Here is an 18,653-nt window from a genome sequence, read left to right as displayed (position 1 = left end):
TATTTTGGATGATGAATTATAGATGAAATCTGTTTGGGTTTGGGTTTGTTTTTATGTGTACAATATGTGAAAAAAAATAACAACTGAGTACTGAATAAGAATTAAATATACTGTTGAAAACACCTAAGGAATCACATCAACACTAACAGGAAAGAATGGCAGCAACCAAAACCCTCATCCACAGCATCTGAAGGATGTAGCCCAGTGGTAAAGCGCTTGCTTGATGCGAGGTCGGTTTGGAATTGATCCCCGTCGGTGGACCCATTGGGCTATTTTTCGTTCCAGCTAGTGCACCACGACTGGTATATCAAAGGCTGTGGTATGTGTTATTCAGTGTGCTCTAGTGGTGTCGTTAAAAAACCCACCCGAAAAACTTTAAGAAATTGTGGAAAATCATTGAAGTTAGTTGATAACAAACTTTATTACATACCCATTTAATCTTATTATCAGACAACACTGATGGAGAAACAGGTGCATGGTTTGTGCCTGGGAGCCAAAAAACTCTTCCTGGATGATTTATTCTAAATTTTAATGTAGTTTGGATAATAATATTAATATTGCAATGTACTACTACCACTACAGTATATATTGTATACCGTGCTAAGATAACCTGCACACAGGGTGTGGCTTGTGTTGTCCCTAATCTGTTATCAAATTTCATTGTGCATGTACTACCTGGTAGATAGCATATCATATGATAATACAGGCAGGCCTCAAGTATATTATTTTGTACTAGCTGATAGACATTTTAAAAACAAAATATTCACTGCCCCTCCCCTTAAAGATGCCATATAGCCTGGAGCCAATTTCACAAACATCATGGGACAAATTTACGAAGCCCGTTTTTCTTAAATGCAGGTGTTTAAGCATTATAAATGTAATGTAGTTACACATGTGTAAGACATAAACAGGCTTTGTAAATTCGGCCCCATAAGTTTATTTTTGCAACTACCAGTTATACAGGTCTGCCATACACTTACATGTGTTTGGCATCTATTTAACACTTTGATACCCAAGAGGTGATGTGTTTTGTGTGTTGGGGTCTTGTTAAACATTTATTTATTCATTCAGCCATTCATTCATGCATTCATTCATCCATCTGTTCATTCATTCATCCATCCATCCATCCATCCATCCATCCGCCCATCCACCCATCCATCCATTCATTCATTCATTCATTCATTCATTCATACATGCATAAATTAATTAATTTGTTCATTAATTTATTCATTCGTTCATTCATTCTATTTAACACAGAAATGTGATCATTATGGAAGATGTATTATTGTAAGAACCAAAAAAAAGAAGAAATACATATAGATATATATATATATACACCTGGAAAAAAGTATCGTAACACCCCGAACTTTTCGATAATAGCCAAATGCTATCGTCAATCATATGCGAAATGCAAATAAAAACGTCATGCCAGTGTACTTTTTGGATGAAATACACCTCAGGGAAGAATTAAATTACAAATTCAACAACATACTAAACAAAAACACGCATTTTATTCTGAGAACCCCAAAAGATGAAAAACCTACAAAAAATGAGGTGCTGTTAAGTTTTGTTGTGTGAAGTTCGCAAGTGCAGTCACTGTCAATATTTTGCCCTCCAGTCCTCAACAAATGACCCAAGTACACAAACCATAACATTCTATCAAGATCCTGTGGAACCCCTTCCAGTCAGAATAAAATCCAGAACCCTCGTCAAAATCGACTTCCCAGACCCTCAGTAACGGGTGTAACCTCCTCCGATGGCGATAACTTCCCGTACCCTCCTCCTCATCGACTGTACGAGACGTTGCATCTGACGCTGAAGTATTCTGTTCCATTCCTGGTGCAGAGTCTGTTCCAATTCCGCCAGATTCTGTACTGGAGGCGCCCTCTCACGTACCCTGCGACCCATGATGTCCCAGATCATCTCTATGGGGTTTAAATCTGGACTCCTGGCAGGCCAGGGTAGAGTTGTGACTGCCTCCTAGTGTAGGAAGTCAGTGACGACACGTGCACGATGCAGCCTAGCATTGTCATCCATGAAAATTGGCCTTGTGTTCAAAGGATGATTATCAAAGTGTGGCACAACAACCGTGTCCAAGATGTCTGTGAGGTAGCGTTGTCCGTTTAGATTTTGCCAGACAGTTACAAGGTCGAGTTTGCAATCGTGTGACATGCAACCCCACACCATTATGGACCCTCCACCAAACGGAACCTGCTGCAAGATGTGCCTTTGGGCATAAGCTGTACCTCTCTGGCGCCAGACACGGGCTCTACCGTCAGTCATGAACAACAGAAATCGACTCTCGTCCGACCAGTGTATTCTCCGCCATGATGCTAAATTCCATGGACGTCGCTGTTGACACCAGGCCAGCCGTGCGGCAATGTGAGCACGGGTTAACAACGGATGTCGATTCCGCACCATTCTGTCTGAAAGACGACGATTTGGCAGCCATTCTCGTTTCAACACGCCACTTCTCATGAACGGATGAATCCTGGTGAGTCTCAATAGGGCGGTATCTTCCCTATGACTTGTCACACGTGGTCGTCCGGAACGATTACGGTCCTTAACGTCATTGGTTTGTTGATGTTTCCGGACCAATCGGCTGATGGTGGATGTATGATGGCCAACATTTCTTGCGATGGCTCTCAGGGACATACCCGCATTCTGCATGCCAATAACCTGCCATCTGACAGTTGGGGAGGCCCCATTTTCTAATAACATCAATTAATTCACAAAATCTTCTCAGTTTTCTAACAGTAAGAACGGTGGCTTGAAAAACGTGTTTTGCCCAGTGCGGGGTACCCATAATGCACGTTTCACTACCCGCATACGGTAGCACGTGCAGACCGTATCTCAATATATGGTGTAGCAAAAGGGTCATGATTGTGGACCCCACAAACAGACTTTTAAAATATTTTGAAATTTTGATATGAGGCCTGATTGTTTTGGGTGTTGTGATACTTTTTTCCAGGTGTATATATACCGGTATACTTCAGACTGTATTAGAATAATGTTAGTAGTAATACAAATTGTTGCTAAGTCATAAATTTACGTTCAAAACTACATTTATGATGTTTTGTGAAATTGGTCCCTAGTGTATATATGTTATTATTATATAACATTGAGTGAAATATCTTAAAATATCAGTGAAAAAAAAGTGTTATCAGTCACTCAGTGATAACACATTTTAGAGTGAAAATTTCACTATTTCACTCTAAAAATGTGTTATCGTCACTGTAGAAAGTGTTAACTTTACTGTAAGAAAGCCAGAACTATTTTGCTGCTGGCATTTTAAACATAAAGGTAAATTGCCAAATGATTTACGGTATATCTCATCTCGTGAAGTTTGCAACCATATCACACTCGTAACGCTTGCGTGACCCGTGAGATATAAATCATAGTTGACGAAAAACATGAAATATCCTCTTTAATATCAGCACACCCTTTAATTTATCAAATGTTTGTTGTCATTGAAAATGTCATCCCAAAACTGAATTTGCCTGGACACGAGAACACTGTTTCTATGTTTTGTCGACTTTTTGATGAGCCTTTCTCTAAGTATGATAATCTGTATGTAGTTGTAGGTTGTGTTACTTTCTGCATACCGACATACTTTTTACAATGACAGTGTGATCACAATAGGCTGTGCTTGTTTGCCAAACATCTTTACAGTGTTTACCAAGCAGTCAACAATGTGATATAAAATAACTTAAACACAAAATACAGTGTACGTGTATGTCGACAGAATAACTAAATAATAACACCGTTTCACCTTTGTCCCCAGTCATCTGTCGAATTGTTCGGACATTCCGTCTTCATTCGAAAGTCTCAATTTACATTGCACATCATTGTTTAGTTTGAGCTGTGTACCAGAGTTTCTTAGCGTATCAGTGTTTTAAAAATGTTTGTTTGATTTGATTTATTTTATGCAAAGATAGTTTTTTGTTATTTGTTATTGTCATTATGTGATCGTATTGTTTAATCTCATTGCAGGTTCTGTTTTGTGTGTGTATTTACATGTGTCTGTTGCTTTACACTGTACATTGTATTCATAACAAAAAACAAAACAAAAACCCACACAGATTCTTGGCCAGTGCTGTCTAAATATTTACCAATAAAATGTTATCAAGATCATGCCAAAGGCTGTTGTAGAAATGATCATGTTATTGGGGTAAAGAGAGAGAGCAGTGTTTTCTTGTATCCAGCAACCATATAGGAATACTAATGCTATAGTCTCACATTTTTTTCTTGTAACATAATTTTTTAATGATAATACTAAAAGGAATGGGCTTAATAAACCTCCCTGTCTGATAACATTGTTTTCTAATACAAATACAAATAAGTCCAAGGGTGTGTTGCTTGCTTTAGCTCCCATGTATTTGTAGTCATTTCTGATGTCAACCTCACAATATGTTTATAAATACATATTATCATACACCAGGTACAGAAAATTTTAAGTTTTGTTTTTACATAGGAGTAAATGTGAATTTATTTGTGAATCTCATATTAAATAAAAGTGTGATAACTCACCTGACATGCTGCTACTTTGTTTAAACTATGTCAAACTACATTTGTGCTATTTGTGATGAAGTTTGTTTTGTTTAACAACACCACTAGAGCACACTGATTCATTAATCACCGGCTGTTGGATGTCAAACATTTGTTAATTCTGACTTGTAGTCAACAGAGGAACGCCGCTACATTTTTCCTAATGCAGCAAGGGATCTTTTATATGCACTTTCCCACAGACAGGAAAGCACATACCATGGCATTTGATATACCAGTCGTGATGCACTGGCTGGAATGAGAAATAGCCCAATGGGCCCGCTGACGGGGATCGATCCCAGACTGATTGCGCATCAAGCGAGCGCCCTACCACTGGGCTACGTCCCGCCCTCTATTTGTGATGATGTCATATTACTGATGAAGGCAACTTTAGAACTGGCATGTACTAAATATAGAATTAAAATATTATTTTACAAGTGTTATAGGATAAATAGAATTTGCTACTCATGTTTTTTAATATGTAAACTATCAACTTTGTCTTGGATTAACATAGACTCTGTGTTGATATTTTTCATATTAAAAAAAGAAACCCACTCATAATGAATCATATACAGTATAACCTTGATTTAACGCCCACAATGTACCAATGTAATTTTGGCGTTATATATTGAGTTGGTGGTATAGTGAGGGTGCCCTGGGTTTACTACCAAATATATTTTGTTTGAAGTTCCTGAATACTAACAGAATGACATGTTTTAAATAAAACTAACAAACAGTAACACAAATAAAATAAAATAAAATGAAAACAATTATTATTGTTTGTTTTTTTACTTTCTTCTTTTCAGTGAAGGAGTTGATTGATTTTGGTTTATTTTCGTTTGGATTGTGGGTCTCCACAATTGTGACGCTGGCCCTGGGTGTCGTCTGGGGCCTGGTGTCCATCATGTTTGCCATATTCAACATCTTCGGCAAACCCATTGAGACCATTACTGGACCCGCTGGCCTGTATCTGTGGAACGGACTAGCATGTAAGTTACAGATTACATTTATATTTGATGAACATATAATTGTATACAAGTAATGACAAAATAAACTACTTAAGTTGATTCTTCTGTTAAAAAAAGGGGGAGGGGTAATTTGCTTGCAATCTGTGAGTATTCCATAAATACCAAAGCCCCCTGCCTTCCCACAACTACAGCTCTGTTGCTGAACTGCTACCTACACTAAGATTCAAGAATTACTTTTATATATATATATATATAATTGACTAATTGACTGTATTCAACTTATGAAGTTACAGGTAGCCCGTGCAAGGATAGCAGTGTGTAGGTATGACTCAGGTTGAATAGCATATTTGTTGTGCTAGTACTAGGTAAGTATGAATAATAATGAAAATTAGAAACAAATTATCTAAATATCAGCTATTTTTAAAGCCGCACACCCTAGTTCCATCCAGTGAAAATAAATTATAATTTAGTTAATCTACAAACCTGTAACACACTTAGATCATGTTTGTATCAAATGGAGTGAAAAAGCAGGTTTTATATTGATAAATACCATGGGAATCCCCATGTCCCAATTGCTTGAAATAATTTTGAAAGTTAGTATTCTGATGTCACCGGTAGAAGCACAACAATGCCTACGTCACAACAAATTTCACAGACTTGGGGTGCATTCGTTTCACCTCTCCTGGACATGTTCCAACTGTTCTGTCCTGGTTGTATCCCCTCTCCAGATATCGTAAGACTTAGCAAAATTATTGGTTTTAAGGGTTTGTAACGTTTTGTATTGAGACACTTGTCTGAACTTTATTGTTACTGAAAATGTTCACGAACTGTGAAGAAAAATCTCACAAATGAACAACAACAAATGGGATGTTGATTGCGCGAACCGTGCATGAGAAAACAAACCGAACCAAAATGATAACGGTCACGTGATATACCAAGGTCTGTGACATTAAAAATAGATTGGACCTCGCTTGCTTAACAGTTTTTTCTCGACAACACGTTTTGTGAAAAAATGCAAAAAATCATTTCGTGGTTTTACAAACATCAGGATTACCAAAAAGCACTTCAGGTGAATGGAAATGTGTATTCTAAATAATAAAATGTAAGTAAAGTGCAATTTTATTTGTGAAAAATGGGGTTTAATAGCGAAAAACAACGCCGTAATGGTTAACAAATAAACGTAACTAGGGTGTGTCCCTTTAATTTACAATATGTAGATCAATTAATAACTACATAAATAATGACAAAGAATTACATTTGTGTTTGAAACTTATTTTATTTTATCATGAGATATTTAGCTTGAAAATAATCATACTGATGGAGAAGTACATACTAACTGATAGAGCCAATGTGTTTTGATTCCAGTTGTTTTTAATCTTTCGTCAGACATTTATGTTAACTGACAAAAATAATATATAGACTTTGCTTAACAGGCCTCTCAGTTTGGAAATAGCAGGAGAGCAAGTCATTCATCTCCTGAAACAAACTTCAGATGATAAATTTTAAATAATGCGAGCATTTCCACATACATGTATTTATAAAATAAACTGTTTAAAGCATCATGACAACATATACAGCTACTAAAGCAAAATGTGAGTGTAGAAACATTACCTACTTTCCATCTTTGGGTGAGTATGAGGCAAGTGTGAGCAACTGTTCATTGCTCCATCCAAATGTGACATTATCACCACATATTTAGCTGAAATTAATTATATTTAATATGGTATTGACTATTGAGTAAGTCAATATGACTGTGTGGAGTCCGTTTAGTGTTATATTTGTTATCAAGTTAGTAATACATGTGCTTAATAATTTGTAGGTCGCAGTTCATGCAGCAACACTTCATACACCCTGCTGTTCCCCTGTTTGAATTACAGCAAAGCATATATATGTTATGTGTTGACCTGATCCAAATGGCCCATCCTGCACATTTGTATATACTCTACATTATTTTGTGTATTTCTCCATTGTTTGTACACCAGCCATGGACATTCCTATTATCTTACAGTGCTCAGTAATTTGGTTTATATAGAGAATAACTAGTTAATGATGTAAGATATCTGATTTATCCTGTGACAGTAAGGATAGGAAATTCCACGAAGGTTTGCCAAGCGGAATTTCTCATTCAGCCTGAACAGGATAAAAAGTGTGCCTTTGGAAATAGCAGAGATGGGTGCTGTAAAATGTAGTAGGGCGTGGGAAAATAAAGGGGCATAGAAAAATAAAGGAGGGCTGCAGAATGTGAAAGGAGGGTGACAAAATGCAAGAGCGGGGCGGGCCGCCCTGCTTAAATGGAGCAGCGAGAACACTGATAATACATAGGACATAAGTCAAAGCTACTGTGAGGGCTAGTGACTTTTTTAAACACTTGTCGAACACTGGTTCAAATAAAACATTTCTTCCTTCCTTCCACAAATGTCAGTGGCTGGTGCGTATTGTCCTGCCTATCTCGTGCTTATCCTTATCCCGTCTTGCCTTTCAGTGATATTCTCCCTCCTCGCTTGTCTCCTCTATGTCGGACTGTTTGTCAGCGGAATTCAGAAAAACATTCTACCAAAAGAAGATGTTGACATCGGATGGACGTCTGAGGGCCGTACATATCTAGACTATTCATTTTACCTGGTGGTGGGAGCTGCAGGCAGCTTCCTCTTCAGTGTCATTGTCTTAATGTTTTCAGGACTGCAGTTGTCCTGTAGTTACTCTAGTGCCAGTGAGAAGGAGGTTGATGGAATGATCTTGTACTAGGAGTGGGGTTTTTGGACATAGGGTTGGGACAAAGGAATGTAGCATGGGGATATAATACAGGAGTGTGATTATGGGGATGTGATAACAAAAAATGTAAGGTTACGGTGTGTGTTAGGCAACTTGGAATGGAAAATGTTTGGTTACTTGCAAACTACAGTTTAAAATAATTGTTAATTGATGACATATATAAAAAGTGTGCAGGCCTTGACCTTAACTATTTTCAGTGGTAGCCCACCGGTCTGCCAGGTTATAAAATCTGGTAGCCCTCAGTAAAAATTTGTAGCTCCAGAATTTTAATAAATTAAAAAAAAAAAACTTTATTTTTATTTAAACATGTTGTTAGGTGGGGGGAGGGGTGGGGGGGGGGGGGTTACGTGTTTAAGCGTCTTGTTGATTGTGGAGTAACTGGATGTGCAAAAAAATCTAGTAGACCGGCGGACTACTGGGTTTAGACATCTGGTAGCCCATGCAACAGATTGGTAGCCAAAACACCCCAGGTTACTGCTAAGATCAAGCCCTGTATTTCTGACTGTGGCATTAGAAGCCATTTACTTTGGCGCCAGTGAGAATGAAGTTTAGGGAATGCTATTATTATTAGACAAGTGTGTGTAAGAGTGGAAAGTATATTATAGATGTATATATACTAATGACATATATAATTCTATATCTGTAATGTATTGCTATGTTGGCCACAAAAGACAAATAGTGTTGTGAGATCAGGTTGAATTAATTTTTGTTTAATCTTGTGGATTTTTCTTGGTAAATGGATATTCAGAGAAAAGTGTATTTTTCTGTAGAATGTTGTGTTTAGAATTACCAGTGTGTTACGAAGTACCAATTGGGCTATCCATGAGTTTATTCTTCTTTTTAGGCCACCTGAGCAGAAGGCTCAAGTGACCTATTTCAGTTTGTTTTTGTCATGCGTCATAGATAAACTTTCCACATTTTTCACTTTTCCAGAGCCACTCGACTAATTGAATCAAATTCGGTTAAAAAGCTTACTTTGGTATATGCAGAAACAAATTTGTGAATTTGGTCATTCTCTTTTCATTCAGTAATGTTATAGACTTCATATATGTAAAGGACATTTGATGATGTATCAAAAGTTGTGAATTTAATTACCGGGTATAATGTTGGGTCCTCTTTAGGCACCCGGGGAGTGGTGAAATTTACTGAATTGTAGAGAAAAATGCATTTAAACTGTAGACCATTTGTAACTAAATTTGTTAGAATGCTTCTTTTTCTCATGGAGAAACCAATCATGAATTTTGTCATTCTGAACCACCAAGAAAATGGATGCCATGCACTCTGAGTGGTAGGTGGGGTCAGTAATTTATTCAGGCGACTGTTTACGCCCTAAGAGTCTCTTCTTTAAAAGAATTGCTGTCCCAGTGCCATGGTAAAATTAGTTTACAACGGTTCTTTTCTGGTGTTTTTCTTAATGCTTATTCAATTTGTCAGATCTTAACATATTTATTGTTAGATTTAGAATCTCCTCTTTACTTTGTTGATTGTTTCTTTCATTATTTAATATGTTGAAAAAAAGGAGACCATTTTTATGTTACATCTGTGTAGTATATTGTTCACTATAAGAATGTATATATACTCTTTATACTTACTAAGAAGAAATATGATCTTAAGCACATTTCAAATGAAAAGCATTTTTATTTTAGTCCGTCCCATCCTTCGAAAATGTTTTTGTAAATCATTTCAGTTTGGTTTGACCTAAGAAGAAAATTAAGTGTTTAGAACCCCCCAACCCCCCCACTATTTTTGTGTTCAGTATAGAAATCAATTGGCTCAGAAATAAATAGTTTGTAGTAAATTCCATGTACATTGTGTATTTACTGCTGTAAGTGTAATTTGATTTATAAAAAATCGCCAGATCACTGGTGAGTTTTTTCCTCCCCATTTTCACTATAGTCTGTCTTATTTCTGACATTAGATAACAGCTAGGCAACATTTTTTTTTAAGAATAGTATAAACGTATATTTTTACATCTTTTTTTTTTATCATAAAGTAATTTATGTTCACAAAGTTGACCGATCTAAAATGCTGAAAATTATCTTTATTAGTATCGGTATGGTTTGGTTTTGAAATATCGTTTCAGCTTTTATTTTGAAATAGGTATCACACCCCTGCATATATTGTTTCAGTGTTGCATTCATGCAATTAAGAAAATGTCCACTGTCAAAAAACATGCTATTAAAAAAACCACCCTGAATAGTCCAAGGCAAAAAAGTGCCGTGGAGAACTAAAAACCCCATGGCAATCTCCACGGCATTGCTGATTGCATTGCGGATTGCATTGCTGATGATTGCCGTGGGCAGTTGCAGATGTTGTTCTTGTTAACTGGATGTATGTTATTTTTTCGTAATTTTTTTCTTCTTTTCTTCAGTCAATTGATTGTTTTGTACTGTCCACTGTTGTATATCATGTTATGTTGGTGGCTTTTTTTTTAGTGTTGTGTTCACTTCTGACCAGTGGCCTCTACCTTGGATTGTTTTTTACGGAATTCAAAGACAATGTCTTACCACAAGAGGATGTTGAAGCTCACTTTAGTTCCAGCGACCGCACCAGCCTGGATTACTCTTTCATTTGTGCAGCGTTGTCTGTGGTCTGTTATCTTGTTAATATCATTGCACTTGTTGTACATGACAGTTTCAAACAGACATGCACATGTTGCCAAGAAAACAAGGTGTCATACAACTTGGATACAGAACTGGGTTCGACGGGAATACTCTATTAAAGGAATGCTAAATTAAGGTTTCTAGACTGCCATGGACTTTCATCAATATATATTTAACATGATTTTGCTATAATAATAATAAATAATAAAATTGCATATTTAATTAAATAAAGGTTAAAATACTAATAATTTTGCTATTTAGTAGATACAGCCATTATTTTAGTCTTTTTAACTATGAATGCCACCTAGTGTTAAATTAGTTGTGTGATGTCAGACCTGGTCACAGCCAGTCGAAGATTATGATCAATATGGTTTGGTACAAGATGTTTGGGATTGGATAATTTTACAGTACAGTGCAGGCCAATAGTAATTGATGTGGGGGTGGATCTGTTAAAGAGACAGAGAGAGACAGACAAAGAGAGACAGAGAGTTAGTGTTATCTCTGACATTAGATAACAGGTAGAGAGAGAGATTATTCAAAACATAGCTATTTTGTTAATTATTTATCACACTCTTGACACTAACACCCCACCTCATGATGTGAAGTGCTAAATGATAGAGTATTACTTTTTGTTAATGTAGTTTACACATAATATTTTTTGTATTAAATACATGTATGTAGTAATCAATACATCCTCAGTTAGCTGTATGCCACCTGGCATCATGTTTGTGTTCAGATGCATTTAGAGTTGTCAACACATTACTACAGTTTTGTAATGCTTGTCATATTTTACATCCATGTGTTTTGAAAAAAAAAAAAGCTTTTAGAATCCATTGTTAAACATATTTCAACTTCTTTGCACTAAAAACATGCATGATTATGAAGGGCTGGAGTTATGAAGGGCTGGAGTTATGCAGGGCTGGAGTTTTGAAGGGCTGGAGTTATGAAGGGCTGGAGTTTTGATATTTGAAAGCTCTGAGCTAGAAGACATTTCTGAGGCCACATAGGAATAAAACTGATTTTTCGTTCTTACTAAATGAAAACTATAAGTGTGAAACTAAAACTCTGTATGCACCTTAAATACAAAAGTAATTAACATGTTAATAGCTTCTCTTTTTTTTTAAGCTCTGTCTTATTAATAGGCTCTAAATTGTAGTTACATATAAGCAAAGTGCCATACTGGCGACATTTGTATGTTAAAGGTCACTAGTGTAAACATGCAGTGCAGTGAAATTCCTCAAAACCAGACCCTCTGTAAAACTGGAATTTCCTCAAAATCGAATGATTTTCACAGTCCCTATTTAGCTGTATTACAACGTACATCCACAGAGATTTTCTCCTGCTGATTTGTTCGGCTTCCGCCCGTCAACATTCTCTTTGAAGTCTATCTGCTCCTACATTTTTGAATTTTTATTAAAGGTTTTTTATATTTAAATTTAAAATGTTAAAGTCTATCTTCTCATAGAGTTTTAATCGGATAGTTCTAAAACTTGATGTTATTATTCTCTGGGAATTAAATTAAAAATATTTAAATAGAAATTTAGCATTGAAAATTTAGAGGTCTATCTTCTACAGTTTCAATTGGATAGTTCTGAAACTTAGTATAAATATTCCCAGGGCCAGTTTTCACAAACTAATAGAGAGATATTGTTGAAATTAGGTATTTTGTTAATTTTTATTAAATTTAATCATTTTAAATAGAAATTTAAGATTAAAAATTTAAAGGTTATCTTCTCCTAGAATGCTGATTGAATAGTTCTAAAATTTAGTACTATGATTCTTTGGAGCAGTCTTCACAGACTAATAGAGAGATATTTTGGAAATTTTGAATTTGTGAATTTATATTAATACAACATGTATAGGCCTCTTGTTAAATATGATTACAGAAAATACACCTCTCTAAAGTAGAAACTAAAACAATTTAAAAAAAAAAAAAAAAAAGAGTTTATTAACCCCAGAAACAAAAATGGTAGTGTCAGGGTTAGGGGCCTTACATTCATGCTATACGCTAATATAAACATAATATGAATACATAGGGTACATTTCAATAGTATAACTAAACATGGATACATAAAATATTTTTATGTAATATATGGGGTTAGCAGTGAAGAAAAGGATTTAAGGGGGGAAAGGATGAAGCAAGGAAAGAATGAATGAATGAATGTTAAGATGAACTTAAAACTAGACTTGGTCCTGTAGGTCTGACGCCATATAACCGTAAATAAAATGTGTTGAATGCGTTGTTAAATAAAACATTTCCTTGGTCCTGTAGGTATTTGGTTTTTAAAGAGGTATTTCACTGTATGTGCTTGGTGTAGATTAGTAAATAGAATAGAGAATGAATATTGATGAATGAATTTATTAATTTACATACATACTGGTGCTTTTCTTAACATTTGTGTAGCTTCCTGGAAACTGAATCAAAGAATTAAAAATAGTGGTGCGAGATTAGGAATATTTTGCACTTTGATTCCTATACATTTATCTTTGTATACATGTATTCATTATTGTTTGTCTTTTATGCAACATTGTGCTACAAGTTTTATTTTAGGTATGCCAAAAATTGCAAGTAATTGTTGATCCAAAGAAATCAGCTCTATGTTTAATACTTAGGCTCAGTATGCTTTTGATTTACCCACAGACTGTTCAAAATGAAACTGTAATAGAAAAATAAAATATGTGAATTTCTATTGTATATTGATTTGACACAGTTTATGTAAACAAATATATCACCCACTTGATAATCATTATCCCTGTATAAATTATGTTAATTATTTTTCTGTGATTCCATGAGTGTTCTTAGTCATGTTTGTGTTGTATTTACCTTTGTTTTATTGGAGTATTATTGTGATTACAGGTTTTATTCAGCGTCTCGTTTTGATTATATTACAATTATTTTTCTTGTTTGGTGCAGGTATACTGCTTGGGCCTTAATGTTTGTGTGTGGATTTTTTTGTTAACCTGTACAAACCACGGTTTCAACATTTTGATATCATGTTAAGTAAACATTCCTTTTTCTCCAGTCATTCCATTCCATTTTGTTTTATTATTTATTTTTGGAGCCATTTACAATTCTTTAGACCTATATGCTACTACTTAATCTAGTGTCAAATTAAAAAAAATAATATGACACATAGACATAGTAAGATTTTATAATGAGGCACACACATTGGCAGGACGGGGGTATCCACATTGTCTATGAGTCATGTTATGGGGCAGCAGGCAAATATAAAAGTGGGGGACCTTAGCCCCCTCTGCCCCCCTTTCCAATTTGGTGGACCAGTCAAAAATGTACAAAATTTTCTTCATTCAAATTTTCCTACTTTTTCCCTTTGGCATTAATCCTAGGGAACATTCCAAATTCTATAGCACCAAAAGCAACCCCCTGCCTGTTACAGACTCTGGTCGAGCTACTGGTTCCCCTTCCACCTGCCAGTGCAGATGGTCCCTTCTCTCACCCACCCCAACCCTTTCCTATCCTGGATGGAGGAGCCGGCCTAAGTCAACGCCTGCACAGGTGTGCACTACAACAGCTTGCTCTGAATGTGCACGTTAAGCCCTGTGACCTGACCTGACCTGACCTCAGCCCCTCTAGCTATGCCATCGATAGGAATGGTTTTCAACTTGATGATTGTCACTGAATGAACACTAAATTATAATGCGTCATTAACACTTAAAGCTCATCCTCCCCTGAAAGGTTTGAACAATATTCCTTGTTCACCTTGCCAACATCATTTCTCATACCACCTAGTCCCAGCCCAGTTCATTTCATTCTATTGGACATTCTAGCATAAGAGTTTTATTAAATTTTGAACATAATTTGTAAAAAAAAAACAATTAAAAAAAATCAAGTACATGTACATATACATGTATATATATTTTTTTTTATTTTTTTACTAATAGGCAATTATTTAAATTGAATTATTTGAATTATTTTATTTTACAAAATTGAGGTCTTCTGTTAATAAAACTAATGATGTAAAATAAAATATATGTTGTTTACATAATGTACTGGTAAAATTAATTGAATAATAATTACAAATTTTCAATTCAGGTGTGCTGGAAACCCTCACTTACATTGAGGCCTACATGTATTATGCAGTATGAATTTGTTACCCAAATGTCTGATAGCTTTAATGAGTTGATTTGATTTGTTAATGGATGATTAAACATGTTATTTATTTGATGAATGTTGATTTTTAAATTCCACTTATGATTTACTGCCATATATTTCTTATTTCTTAATTGTTTTCTATATATACAATATTATATCCAGAAGATCCTAGTCATTATCTTCTTCTTGTTGTTTTTTTACATACTTAGGACGTATATTTATTTATATGAAAATTAGGCCTAAAATAATTGTTTCTAATGTGCCGAAAAAATAGGTTGGGTAGGTCTGCTTTAAAAAAAGAGAAAATTTACTACCTTTTCACATACATAATAATTTTAAAAATTGAAGAACAAAAATATATTGAAAAACAAATTGGGGTCGGAAAGAAACAATTTTTTTATGCCTTAATGTTGCTTCACATGAAAAATACTGGAGTTACAAAGAACATTAATTTTTTTAAAGAACTCTTAGATTGTATTGTATAAATTCATAAATTAATGTACTGGTATGAATTTGATGTTTTTATCTTGAATTTCTTTCCTGTATTTCTAAACCTTAATTATTTGTGTTTTTAATGCCCATCTGATTATTAAACAAGATGCCTAATTATCAGAAATGATTCATTCATTTGTTAAGCAGAGCTGTATTTTTCTATCACTATTATATCCAGTGAGAAAAAGTCACTTTGTTTTATTACATTTTCTTACATATTTTACTTAATGTTAAAAATAAATAGATATCCAAATGGCAAGTGATAAGCTATTTGAGAAAAAAATGTGTGAATTGTAAAAATCTTAAACTTGATTTTGGAATCATTTATGCATGCACTAAATTTTTCCTTTATGCTCAACCATTGAAATGACTACCTTCATCTGGACAAGATTTGAACATTCTTAACATAGTAACATTTGTGAATTTTAACTGGCCAATGTGTTAACTTTTAAACTTATCGTAATACATGTATATATTGTTAGGCCTTTTGAGATATATTTATTTACAAATTATATTTCCATTTATAATATTAATAGTTTTGAAAATTTACAAATTTTAAAACTAGTTTTAATTATGGCTTTGTCCAATGATTGCAAAAGAACCATCACTAGAAATAATACTTAAATAAAGGGTGTGCTGTGAAGTTTTAAAATTGATTTGGCAGATTCAAGTGTATTTGCTTCCATTGTTGAAATAGATACCAGCAAGATGGCAGCAGCCAGTACCATGTACATGTTTTGTAGCTGTAAAAGAAAATATAAAGGTTTGTGTTTAGAATCCGAACATCACCTGGAAAATGAAGAATATAAAATTATTATTGCAGGCGCGGATCCAGAATTTTTTGTAGGGGGGTTCATATGCAAAATATGCAATTAAATGAAAAATATTTAAGAGTGCCTATTTATTAATTTATTAATTAAAATACAAATGTAAGTGAAAAAAAAGTTTTCCTGAGCAGGGGATTCAGACCCACACACACACACCCCTCCCACCCCCCCACCCCGATCCATGCCTGTATTGGTCCTACATGGAAACACTGTCTGGCACAGGCCATCTTGGGCAGATCTCACTGGGAAAACTCTGCAGATGCCCAAGACAGGTGTGCTTGAACATCTTTTTAAAACGGCCAACAAACCCTTAGTACGTTAATCATACTGCATTTTTGCAGGGAGCTTTTATGTTAGGTTTTCAGTTTTCAAATATCAAATTCCACTGATTTCTTTTTTTTTTCTCAGCCTGTGATCCTCTTATTTCGGCACAGCTGAATATATATTGTTGTTAATACTGTGAATCGCTTTTCTTTTTAAAATAAAGGCACCAACTCCCAGTAAACATATACTTATTATGATACATATCAGCAGTGAGTTTTACATATCGTGTTTTCAGAGGTCATAGTTAAAAACTATTAATGCTTATTGAGGTATGCACATTATGTTCCACCTGTGATTTATTAATAGTGTCTGGAGGATGGTTTGGCTGTGTGGAAAAGCCCATGTCTTGTTACCATGCAGTCTACACGGGTTTAGAAAAGTTATTCAGATACCTCATTTTGAGGACCTGGGCCCATGCTTATAAAACTTTTTAAGTCCAGACTCAATCTCAAATGATGTCACACGCATGCAATTTGTATGGCGTAGCCATGACGATACTGTCTCAGAGTCTCGAGTCTAGACTCTAAAAGTTTTATAAGCACTAGGCCTGGAAAGTCATGGAAAATTAGTATGTTAACTTTAGTATTGCTGTTTTCCAAAAGATTAGGTATTACTGCAATTATAGTATCTTCTGAGCATTCCAAGTAATGTTGTTGATTTCTTTAGTATTATCTTTCTTTGACTATACATGAATGTACATATCAGATACTGTACATAGCAAAATGTGTGCCTACTGGTATACATGGCTGTAAGTAACAATACTTACAGTACCACCCAACCAGTGTGCCTGTTGATATACATGAACAGGGTTTATGCTGTACTTTATAAAATAGTAGCAATTATACAAATCTGGTCAGAAAATATTTAGCAAAACTATGTTTTAAAAAAAAACTTGAGTCAAAATGTTAGTAGATTTACATGACACAAAATTTACGAATTAGCTTTTTGACAATTTAATAATGAAATATTTGTTCCAAGTTCATCTTCAATTCATGTTTGTAGATTTGCCAAAGGACAGCATAAACCATGTACAGGTGTACGTACATATCAGAAAGTATACTGTCCACCCTTTGTGCCTACTGGATGGCAGTTGGTTGTGCTTGTTGAATTTATGTGTCACACATGTCTCTATCTTGTTGACCTTTATTATCTAATGCAAAACAATAAAGTCATTTAAATAGAATGGTGTTGACTTATTAGATCAGGATGGACTAAAGAAAGAAATGTTTTATTTAACGACACACTCAACACATTTTATTTATGGTTATATGGCGTCAGACATATGGTTAAGGACCACACAGATATTGAGAGATGAAATCCGCTGTCGCCACTTCATGGGCTACTCTTTTCGATTAGCAGCAAGGGATCTTTTATATGCACCATCCCACAGACAGGTTAGTACATACCACGGCCTTTGATATACCAGTTGTGGAGCACTGGCTGGAACGAGAAATAGCCCAATGGGCCCACCGACGGGGATCGATCTCACACCGATCGCGCATCGAGCGAGGGCTGAACCACTGGGCTACGTCCCGCTCCAAGATGGACTAATACCACATATAGATTGAACCATTTATAAAAATTGCATGAAATATAAAACGAAAACTCAAGTAACTAGATTATTGCTTTATACTAGTATGACTAATTTGTCTTGTAGGCCTACAAGGATTAATAGCCTTGACTAATATGATAATCAGAAGAATGTAGTTGCTTTATCCAGTTGTTAAAGACAGGACAATGTGTAAATGAATGTGTGTCAAAAGGTTCTTCAAAATGTAACATCGAAATGCAAGTATTCCAACTCTGATTAACAACTACAGATGCTCGGAACATGATTACCAGTACTTGAAAACTGCATATTGTTTGCCAGTAACAATTACAGCCATTGGTGTATGATACCGTGAGGAGGATTTATGTATATCTATAATATGTTTCGGGAGGATCATAAGCGTAGGAGAGAAAATCTGCTGGAGCTATTGGATGTCAACCATTTGATAGTCTTGACACT

At 35.1% G+C, this 18,653-nt stretch overlaps 1 protein-coding gene across 2 annotated transcripts in view; it reads left to right on the top strand.

Annotated features, from left to right (window-relative positions):
* Nucleotides 1-17,828, top strand: part of LOC121382753 (clarin-3-like) — a 32,544-nt gene extending 14,716 nt beyond the window's left edge. For both annotated transcript variants that reach the window (XM_041512330.1, XM_041512331.1), the window contains 2 exons: nt 5,352-5,534; nt 7,996-17,828. In XM_041512330.1, coding sequence (XP_041368264.1) covers nt 5,352-5,534; nt 7,996-8,258 — 446 coding nt within the window. In that variant the 3' untranslated portion in view covers nt 8,259-17,828. The remainder of the gene's footprint in view (nt 1-5,351; nt 5,535-7,995) is intronic.
* Nucleotides 17,829-18,653: the final 825 nt, after the last annotated feature.

This window comes from Gigantopelta aegis, chromosome 10 (genome assembly GCF_016097555.1).
Source record: "Gigantopelta aegis isolate Gae_Host chromosome 10, Gae_host_genome, whole genome shotgun sequence".
NCBI lineage: Eukaryota > Metazoa > Mollusca > Gastropoda > Neomphalida > Peltospiridae > Gigantopelta > Gigantopelta aegis.
This window is presented reverse-complemented; position numbering and strand designations above follow the sequence as displayed.